The sequence below is a fragment of the Chaetodon auriga genome, chromosome 4 (assembly GCF_051107435.1).
Source record: "Chaetodon auriga isolate fChaAug3 chromosome 4, fChaAug3.hap1, whole genome shotgun sequence".
Lineage (NCBI taxonomy): Eukaryota > Metazoa > Chordata > Actinopteri > Chaetodontiformes > Chaetodontidae > Chaetodon > Chaetodon auriga.
In genome coordinates, this window is record NC_135077.1 from 14,230,937 (window position 1) to 14,242,331 (window position 11,395).

The 11,395-nt window shown below is 45.0% G+C and overlaps 1 protein-coding gene across 1 annotated transcript; it reads right to left on the reverse strand.

The window, feature by feature from the left end:
* Positions 1-264: 264 nt before the first annotated feature.
* On the reverse strand, positions 265-10,554 carry man2b1 (mannosidase, alpha, class 2B, member 1). The gene is given in 24 exon segments (XM_076728973.1): positions 265-689; positions 2,036-2,138; positions 2,345-2,494; positions 2,694-2,918; positions 3,086-3,166; positions 3,404-3,491; positions 3,702-3,803; positions 3,947-4,065; positions 4,343-4,463; positions 4,549-4,646; positions 4,750-4,932; positions 5,321-5,437; positions 5,633-5,740; positions 5,998-6,107; positions 6,335-6,413; positions 6,966-7,086; positions 7,187-7,386; positions 7,498-7,643; positions 7,731-7,863; positions 8,314-8,507; positions 8,590-8,763; positions 10,013-10,115; positions 10,413-10,529; positions 10,531-10,554. Coding segments are annotated over 24 exon segments (3,000 nt in total). The 3' UTR covers positions 265-585.
* Positions 10,555-11,395: the final 841 nt, after the last annotated feature.

Consider the following 11,395-nt stretch of genomic DNA (forward strand, 5'->3'; position numbering starts at 1 on the left):
AAAAGGTTGCACAGTCCAGGCAGTCAGTACAAGATGGCACCTGTTCGTAGAGAGAAAAGGTCTGAGGGTGTATGTGTGCGATGTATGAAGTGCATGTGCAGAAAGAAATCAGCAAAAAATCTGAAAAAGTCAGTGGTCGGGCTGAAAATGTCCCATCGGACGGATTGATGGGTCTGCGGTACAACAGGCAGCTTCAGCAAATCCTGAAAATAGTGTTTGTCTCAAAGGAGAAACGTTGGTGTCGCAAAGTGGCAAATAATGATCTTTTGTTTTTTTCCTGTTTGGACAGGTGAGGAAGACTTGCTTTCTTGGTTACAAGCAATTAACAAATCAAATCCTCTTAAGATACGTCTTGGTGCAGCCACAGGGTTGATTTGATCTCGTGTGGCAGGCAGCGTATCCCTGCATTCACACTCAAACTCAAGCCCGAAACATGAACCCTTTTAATCCTTTCTCAAGTGTCCATGCATTTAGTAACTGGTGTGAAAATCGTCCTCGCCCGATTGAATCAAACACAAGCGAGAAGCCACGGGAATCACTACTTTATATGCAACTTGTTTTAAAAAAACGGAGGTGTGTAATTGGCTATCTGAGGCTGACTCTGAGCAGGAAGGTTCGGATCTCCATTGGCCTCAAGGTCACCTCCCACGTGGAGGGGTCTTCGAACGTCTTCAGCAGGGGCCTCTCATCTGAAAAATGGGTGTAAAAATACATGAATTGGTTAAAAAAAAAAAAAAAAAAGATCCAGTGCTTTGGATTTAGTACCATCTAGTGGTGAGGCTAGAAACTGCAACCACCTCAATACCCCTCGCTTCACGAGCATGTAGGAGAACATTTCATATTCTTGAATGGTGTCTCTCTAGAGTCAGTGTTTGGTTTGTCCATTCTGGGCTACTGTAGAAACATGGCGGACAAACACAGGAGCTCACTCGAAGGTACGGAACGCTCAATAACAACATACTAATGACTATTATATTCCATTTCGGCCAATAGATCCCCCTAAACTCTACATACTGGTCCTTTAACAAACCACAGCCTGTATGGCTTCATTTTGCCTTTAACAAACCAGCATTAAATGGTCAAAGGTCAAAGACAGGCCCCTCACAAAGTATACAAGGTAAACTTAAGGCAATAGACAGTGAGAAAAACTTGGTCTCCCTCCTCTTAGAGTCTTGTTGAACCATGAAACACCCTGCAGTTTACTATTAAAGCTCTGAACCATAACAATGCATTTATGGCTCATTATGTTACACTGCCTGCTTGATTAGTCCCTGCAGGGAAATAGTCTTTACAGTTAAGTTGACTGTAATGGAGCAGTGATTAGCACCCTGGTAGAATTAAAAAGCGTCTGCGGAGTTCAGTACTCGCCCTCCTTTCTTCAGTCTACCGTTCAAACTGAGCTGGAACCTCAACCACCAGCCAAGTGGTCCATCAGTGACTGGCAGCTCACCAGCAGCAGCTTCCTGCCAGAGAGCTGACAGATGAGACAGACTCACCAACAGTTGGCTGCCTGGTGTTCATTCTTGGTGATTGTCAATTGATTTCTCTTTTCCTCGTCTAACAGCAAAGGTCAGGGCGAGGGCCCGAGGTTTCTGAACAACTACGGGCAAGACTGCCACAAAGTTTACTGTAAATATACCTGATGCTGGTGTTTAATAGGGACACTTTCTGACCTTTCTTCTTCTGGTGCTACAAAAAGCTCAAACCCTTTTGAATTCAAAGGCCTTCCCCTCTAAATACATCTTCACGACAAACTTTAAACTTTCCGCTGGTGATGGTCTCAGAATACTTAAGTTTTCATTTATTCTACTCGACTGCAGGGCTGAGTATTGTTTTACATTTGTCCATACAATTGCCGATACTTAAGTTTTAATGCAGATGCCAGAACAGTACATTGAGAAATAGAAATAATAATCAATAAAAAGCAGCTAGTTTTAAATCAGATTTACTTCAAATCAGGAACTATCTGGACTCTCTGAGGATCATGTTCAGATCGACTGCAGTGATGTTAAGGACACGTGTAGGTGTCCCGTACCTGTTTGTGGTGTCCAGTGAAAGCGTGTCATCTCATCTCTCCACTGATTGGCTGACAGGTTCAGTTCAGACATGCCCAGAACCTCCAGAGTGGAAAACAGCTTCTGCACAGATGGAGGGGGGGGGTCAGAATTAGCAGCTGCAAATGAGTAATTATGTTTTCTTATATTTACTTTAATACTTTCTTTTCTTTTCTTTTATTTTATTTCATTTAAGCAATAAATGTGTCTATAAAATGTCCATGAATCATAAAGAAGAATAATCTAATAATTTCAGCTTGAATCTTTATAGTATTGTTTAACTGTCTGACCTGCAGGTTGACGGTGACGGGCTGTGAGTACACTTTGCTCTCCCAGCTCTGGAACTGATGCTCCAGTCTCAGCAGCACCAAGTCTTTGTCCCACTGTGTCAGTGTGAGCAGGTGGACAGCAGGGGGCAGCGCCGCCTGCAGCCCGGAGAACTACAGACACAGAAGACCACAGACGCACTGTAACCCCAGTCAATCAGGCCAGATGGTCCTTTTCTCATTATTCATGTTTCTAACATTCAGTCCCCATTCTTAGCCTTTTATGTCATGCTTGTTTTGTCACAGAGGTCTAAAAAACACACACAAAAAATAATTGCGATCTGTATTTGTTATATTGCTCCTCCGCACTCACCTCCAGCTGAGTGTTTGGGTGCAGATCTCCATCTGTGAACGTCAGCAGCGGTTGCAGTACCACTTCCTGGGCCAGGGGGCGGTGTGCGTCAGCCGCGCTGCTCGGGCGGTCGAGGGAGAGCAGGAGGCGGCCTCGGACCACCAGCCCTTCTGGGAAGATGTGAGATGTCTCGTTGAGAGGCTCGCCAACACCGCGAACATCATCGTACAACAGCCGGCGGTGGAGCTGACGGGGAGGAGGGTGGAGATAAGAAGGAGAGACTCTCTGTTTGTGTGTATGTGTGTATGTGTGTTTGTGTGTGTGTGTGTGTGTGTGTGTGTGTGTGTGGGCCTGGTTGTTGGGTCTGATCCAGGTTAACTACCTGACAAGGATTAAGGATGTATGTGTCTCACCATGATCTCCAGAGAGCCGCTCTGGATGCTGCCGCCTCCTTGAGAGCGATCCGTCACCACAGTGAGCTGGTTCTCATCATCCTGAAAACACACACGCACACACACACACACGCACACACTGAGTAGTTAGTAAGGTGAGGAGTGAGAAGAAAAACAGAAATTAAATACACTGATGAACCTGACATCATTAATGTTATTGTTAAGAACTTTCATTTTGTTTCTTTACCAAGAAGCAGTCACTTCTTCTAAATGGTGGGTTATTTCAGAAAAAGTTACACACACACACACACACACACACACACACACACACACACACACCTTGATGAAGGCACGGGAGTTGATGGGGTAGTAGTTTCCAGCGATGGGCTCCGACTGATTAAGAAGCCAAGTCGGCCGGAAATCTGTCCTTAAGGACAAAAAACAAAACACTACCGCGTTTGTCCACAGGGGTCGCCAAAATCAACACAAAAGGAAAGTTCCCTGTCTTTGCTTTAAACTACAAATGTGACAATCTCGGTAGACAATCTATTCTAGAGCGGTCTGAATTTAACATCAGCCAGAAGTGAATTCATTATAATTTAAATTCAACATTTAAAAAGAAATCTACTGAGCTTACTTCCTCTGCAGCACCTCTCTGCCGTTGGAATCGGTGTAGAAATACTGAGAGGTTTTGATGCTGGTGTCCAGACGAGTGATCACCTCCTTCCCCAGGTCGTCACTGATGGACAAAAAGAGGGAGTGTGAAAAACAAATTCAAAAAAATAATAAAAAACATATATACCACAACTTCTATTTACACACGTGCTGACATACGCAGACTAACATACTGCTTTACTGCATACGTGACAAACACACACTCACTCAATGGGCAGCGGCCCGACCGTCCACTCCAGCTCCAGAGCTCTGCTGTCAGCGTAGAGACGAACCACCTGAGACACCCAGGGAGCAAACCACTGCCTCACCTCCTGCACACCAGGCGTCTGGAGGGAAGACACAACATAAACGAATAATCATTATTATATCTGCACTGTGAAATGTTTCAATTATTTTACTGTCAAACAAAACCAAAATCAATCTAAGACTACCACTGAGTGCATTTTTTCAAGGCCTGTTACAAACAGATGTGACCAGCAGCCAGTTATTCATAAAAAACTGTCCATAAAAACCCACATTTAAAGGATCTCAGGCTTGTGAGTCTAAATGAGTTATAAAGGAATATGTGTAATCAACATAGCTGCGATGCTGCTCGCCCTCTACCTGAATGCTCTCCGTCTTGGCGGTTTTGCTGATGATGAAAGGCGTGGAGGAGTTAGGTCTGAATATGTATGCACCTGAAGGCTGGTTACTCCCCGAGTTGTTACCGTCACTGGCGTTGTACCTGGAACAAATACGTGACAGTCTGCTGGCGAGCAAAAGTCTGGTGTCACTGTCATTGTGTGGATTTCTATCAGAGAGACACTAACCAGTAGAAATTCTGCGTCAGTTTGATGGTCTGTTTGGTCTCCAGGTTGCTGAGGCTGCTCAGGAGGCCGGTGTCGGGGTCAAAGGTCACTTGTAAGAACTGGAGAACGTGGACACACAATACAAAAATACTCACTCCTGTCTGTAAAGCTTTATGTGCTTGTTTCCCATTGTGAAGTGTATGATAATGCCGTGGTAAAGACCTTGTTCTGGATGGCTGTGGGCGTGTGGTGCTGTGTGGAGGCAGGTGGAGGCCCGTCCTGACGCAGGGACACAGAGTAGGTGGTAAAGCCCAGAGGAGGAGCCTGCACCTGGAACACCAGCTCGTTGATGGCGAAGCCTCGGTTTCTCCTCACGCCCCGGGTGGCTGTGGACACTGGAACCACCTGGAGCAGACGCACACAGGAACTGGAATCTTTCTGTTTCTTTGTTTCGCATTTCCAGTTTTAATAAGTGCCAGACACTTTAGTACTAATACTGATCATTACTGATTCGACTGTAGCTCAGGAGGTGGAGCGGTCGTCCTCTTATCAGAAGGTTGATCCCTGGCCTCGGCAGTCTGCATGTCAAAGTATCCTCGGCCAAGATACTGAACTCCACATTGCTCCTGATGCTGTGCCATTGGTGTGTGAGTGTGTGAATGATTAAAAGCTTGTAATGAGCAGGTGGCCTAACCACAGTATGAACGTGTGTGAAAGGGTGCAAAGCGCTTTGAGTGCTTGTCAGACCAGAAAAGCGCTCTATAAATACAGTCCATTTACCATCTACACTGACCTGGCAGTCCACAGATTTGCCGTTAGCATCTGACACGACGTATGCTGTTCCATTCACCGGCAGCCTGACCGGCCAAGTGACGGGGCGAGCGAGAGGGTTGTACACATTGACCGAGAACTGAGAGAGGAAGATGAGAACAACACTGCTTCATATATTTATTTACAAAGCTGTCATGGAAGACACAGGAAGAAATGTATAATATCTGCCTCTGTTTGTGTGAGTAAATATGTATATGCATGTTAATGTTATACTGTGAAGAAGTCAGTGATACTGCGGGGCCCAGTGTAACAATTTTGAGGGGGTGTGTGTCACCTGTTTGCTGGACTCAGTCAGAGGACACACACTGATGTTGAGGTTGTCGCAGTAGATCCGATCAGCAGACGAGCCGCTCAGAGCAGCCAGACTGTTACTGACCAAAACCTGAGAGAGAAACAGAAGGTGCGTTACATCCTCCACACTCACATCTACGACAACAAAAGACAAGCATATCTTCACAAAAATCAATGAAGTTGATGAGGTAAAACATTAAATATAACGTCTTTGTACTGTTTCCAAAAAATCATCAGCAAGTTATCACAGTCTGTTTTATCCATGTTTTATACAGCATCCCAACTTGGAATCGGGGTTGAATACAGGATTATTTTGAGCAGGATAGTGCCGTATGAAGCTCGACACACCTGACAATGTTGCCAGCCGTTAGCTAGCCTCCTGGCGTAGTCGTTTGCTACATGTTGCTTCTCTGTGCCCGACACTGCGTCATGGTGCTGAGCCACTGCCATGGATTTCTCTGACAACGAGAGCACAAACAAACGTCTGCCAGTCAGATTTCTGAAAACTCAGACCACTGTGACTTTGAGAAGTACTGACAGAGTGTATGTGGTGAGTTATTCAACCATAAATGATTTGACTTCAATCTTTTCTCACTGAGGTATAAATGGGACAGAAAGACAATGATGTCAGCCGGATGCCACCAGTGATGTCTGACAGTAGTTTTACTAAAAAAACAAATCTCACTCATAGTCTCGCTGTCGCCCTGTCCAAAGGGTCCGTTCCTGGAGACCGGGCCACCAAGTACCTCCAGCTGGTTACACGTCTGTGAAAAAACACAGTTACAAAGGTTAACAGACTTCTTCACAAGAGTCAGACGGAGTAGTGTAGCATTTCGTACAGTATCTGTGGTCCCAGAGGATGCATCCTGCTGACTGATGCCTTTAAGAAGTCAAAATGATGGGAAACTCTTTTGAAAATCAGACTGTAAAAACAAAACCTGACAGAACTCATCCATTACACTTGAAGATTAATGCTAACATAGCATGATAACACGCTAACCACAGTATAGTACAGGGCTAAATGACGCAGCATGCCGTACCATATGCCAGCATGTTAGTCGACATGCTGCAAGTTAGCATATCAACATGCTAACTGCACAAAATCCATGTGAATTTGCTAACACAATGAAGTTTAACATGTCAATGTGTGTCACCATGCTAACAGTTAGCTAGATGTGATAATAAATTATTGTGTCCTCTCATGCTAACATGCTAAGGTTAGACAGTCTGAGATGTCTTTAAATGGCGTCTGTTGGTGACATTTTGGTTAAAACCACTTCCCGAATGTGATACTTGATGCTGCCAACTTCAAGTACCTGCAGGTTGCTGTTGCTGATCCTCTCGTAACGTTTCAGCGCAGGTCGGCTGGTAAAATAGCCGGTCCAGAAATCATGAGCGTCGTCTGCATAAGGGAAGAAATCATCCGTCTTCAAAGCCCTGGGTTGAAAAGAGGACGAAGAGACAGCTCTTTATGCCGTCATTATGGGTGAAAGTCTGACATCGTCAGCCCAACAAGCTGATTTAAATTTCATACTACCAGGTGAGGTTTGCTCTGTGCAGCTCCTGCAGGTAACAGGATGGGGTAGAATAGAGCACGTTGACTTTGCTGCCATTCGCCTGCTGGCCGTTGACGTAGTGGATCAGCTTGTCCAGGTTCTTGTACCACAGGTTTGCATTCTCATACTGGAAGTCTGAGCCCATGGTCATGATAATGTGGTTGGTCTTATACACCCTTGCCTGAGAGAAGAAAGAGATGAGGGGAATTAATGTGACGAAGAGGTAACAAATATAGGACAATGGTCTTTTTTTTGGCACACTTCCACATCTGAGTGTGCCTGTGCGTCTTACCTGACTGTTGGCGATGACGAGGAAGCGCCTCACCACATCGTCAACATTATAGTCCTCCAGGTCAGGGTCGTCTCTGATTGGTGGGTCATCACAGAGTTGGTCCCAGCAGAAGCCTTCAGGGGGGTTGTACCCATTGGGAAGGATACCTGTTGAGTATAATTAGTTATAATTTATAATTCAAGCAAACTGCCCATTTAAAGAATAGATCAAGGAGAGAAGTAGAGTTTGGTTACCGGTGAAGAGGTCAGCCACGGGGGGTGCGAGGCTGTCAGAGGCCCTCCACAGAAGCTCCTGCTCCTTCTCTCTCATCCTGCGAGCTCGGTCCTGGTAGTCCAGACGACCAAAGAAGAAGCCGTCATACCCCATCTGGAAGAAAACACGCAAGGAAGCAGTTCGTCTAAAGCTCAGAGATGGATGTTTAACAGGACAGCTGAGCGCTGGAAGTTCTGAACTGACAACGACAATACAATCCGCAGCAGACTGTATGTCTTTAAGGAATTTTTTAAAACGTGCGCTTATTTCCTTTCCAGTGAGAGTTACATGAGAAGACTGATATCACCCTCTGGTCTGTACAACAACGAGGAATCAACAGCCAGCAGGGAACACAGCTAGACTTGCTCAGTCTGAAGGCAATAAAACCCGCCAATCAGCACCTTTAAAGCTCAATAATTCATGACAGCTCATTAATTAATGACAACAAGACTCATTCAACCAAGAAAATAAAAACCTGGAAAACCGTAACTTCTCATCCAACTCTAGGCAACACTGCGACGAGTATTTCCCAAAATGTCGGACTATTCCTTTAAGATGAGCTACCTGTGCAAACATGGAGGCGTGTTCGCGGGCGTGGCCGAAGGGGTCGATGTGCCAGGCGACACGGGGTCGACCACAAGGCCCGAACGTCTCATTGAGGAACCTCAGGCCCATGGTCATCTGGTCGATTACGGCGCTGTAATGGGTGGTGGCCTCGTCACTCATACACCAGCCGCCGTTCACAAACTCCAGACGGCCTGGGGGAAGGTGGAGGGGGAGGAGTGTTAAGAAATGAAATGAAACCCTTCCAGTTTAAACGCACAGCGTCGCTTCATCTACCTTCATTCACCAGCTGTTTGACTGTCTGCTGCGTGCTGGCGCTCTGCTGTTTCCACCAGCGGTAGAAGAACGCCGTCTCCACATAGATGAACCTCCTGTCCGGATTCTTCAACAGCTGGTCCACCACAGAGTCCAGGATGTACTGCACCCCCGCATGCTGGATGTCATTCCGATCTACACGCAGATGCATGAATATACGCACACACATTGAGGACAAATGGGACATTATTTTGTAAAGTAGGAATCAAAGCTCTAAGGAAAAATGTGCAGATGCTTTCACGGCAACATTTTCAATTATTCTAACCTTAAAACTCAAAACCACATGTTTACTGCAGTTACATATTGCAAAACACCCCCCCCCCACACACAGGACACATTATCTGTCCACCTACAGTGCAGGTGATCTCTGCTTACACAAGCACACACAGGTCAAGAACAGAGGATGGTCACCTGCTTAACATGTGGTCGCTCTCACTATAAAAATAAGACACGTGACGCTGAGGCGAGTCACTGAATCACACTGAAACTGTAAAACCGTTATTACAGTGTTTGCTGGTGAAGACCACTGACAGAAGGTGTATGATGGGACGTAAAATGGTGATGAGGGGGCTGAAGGGAACATTTCCAACATGCTGTTTATCCATTGGAGGACACAAATGATTACAATTTTGCTTCCTCTTCTTTTAAAAAAACAAGAAAGAGGGAAGCAAATGTGTGTGGACGTGTATTACTCATGCTGCCGGGACATACATCTGTTCACACAGTCACATTGTGGGGACTCGCCACCCATACGGAGACAAAACACAGAAGTCACTATAACATGAATCATGACATTTCAGGAATGTAAGTCAATGTAACGTCCCCAAAAGTGATGGATGGAAAAAGGATTGTGTGTGCATGTGTGCCAGTGTTTTACTGTAATATCTGAAGTTTGTGGATTCATATCACTGCTGCATCAATGTGTGTGTTGCATTTTACTGCTGTAGATGTTTAAGGTTGAGCTGATCTGAACTACTTTGTTTGCTGTTGGTTAGTTAAATCTACAGCAACACATCATATTCTGTAAGCTCATCATATGTTTGTAGCAAGGCTGTCCTGTGAGAACCATGTATCTCCTGTTTTTAGCTTTGTGACAATGCATTTTCCAGCTAATCCACAAGGATTTTTAAAGAGCTTATCTATTGTAAGAAGCAGGATCCATAAAGGGACACTTCATACTTCAGTTTATTAGAAAAACTCAATTCAAATCACCTCATTTGGAGATACGCGGTTTCCGTGGGACAGGAGCTGTACGAGAACCCAAGTAACATACATGTACCTCAACTTTATGCTTAAGTGGAGTATTTGTGTAGATGTTCTTAGTTACATTTCAACACTGGTGTGTGTGTGTGTGTGTGTGTGTGTGTGTGTGTGTCAGACTGACCTCCATAGAAGTACTGGTCAACGGTCTTGAGCCAGCCGACATCATCATGTGTGTGAGGGACCAGGTGGACATTCAGCATGTTGGGCATGGTCTCGTGACATGACTGCACACACACATAAATACACACTGAGGACACATCTGCAGCTACTGGACTAACGTCACTACAGGGACAAGCAGCGCCAGTCAGTGGAGACATAATATTCAGAAATATAAAGAGGCGTAAAGTTTATATTCTCAGTTTAACCTCATTCCTCAAACACACAGAAAAGGCAAAAAAGCGGATAAGTGAAACTGAAAGTGGAAAGTCTTCAGATGTAGTTATCTGCTGATGTTGAACACCTAAAACACTCTGATAAAATCTAAAATACGCGCTTAAAACAGAAATGGACACGCAGCTGACCTCGTATCCGCAGGCTCCAGCCTGTTTGGTTTCCTGGCCGAGAGGAAAACTTAAAACGCCACTAACGACGAACACGACGGCAACAGCCAGCTGCCGAAACCCGGCCGCCATGTTGGAAAACATACTGCAAATCATATGACATCTGTTTATATTCCGCGGAGTCACGTGGCAAAGTTTCCGAAATGAATGTGGAAGATGTGCCCTCAGTTCAGACTCTCAGGCAACACCGAGGGTAAAACCAGAGACTGCAGGCAGAGCTGTGATCTATTGTTTTAATTGACTAAATGATTAATCAGTTAACTGGTGACATCAAATTCGTGTTTTGCTTTACCTACTGTAAATTCCCCCCCCCCACCATACTTATTAAAGCGCACTCATAAAGCAGATAAAAGCAGACAATTCTCACAACTATGAAACAGCACCCACCGTTTAGCAACAGGGTGTGATATAAGACTTAAATGACTAATTACCAAATCTGTTATCAGCTATTTTCATGTCAAATGATGAATCAATTAGCACATGCCCCACTTACCTCCACCCTCACTCTCTTCCGAGGGTGCTCTGGTAGCCTAATGATTGAGGTGCATGTCACGTAACTGCAGCGTCCACAGTTCAGGTCCCAACAAGCGAGTCACGTTGCTTTTCCTAAGACTGTTGAGGTCATTGGGGTTTAAAAGACATCATATTGGAGTGGGATCTGCATGTCGATGGGATGTGTATATACATGTATAGGGTGAATAAAATGGGGCTGAAAGTAGAGCCCTGTGGGACACCACAGAGAGGAGGATGCAAGTTTGGGTGCAAGTAAATGTTTTTTTTAGAAGAAGGGGAGTCATTAAATGACAATTTGTTATTGTGTGCACTCTACACTTCCATGACTCCAGGTTAGTGCGTGACAAAGGCAGTATTTAGCTGTGGGAACAACTCTTGTATAAATCCTTGTTAACGTGCATCAATATTTCCAGTTCACAGCACAAAACAGC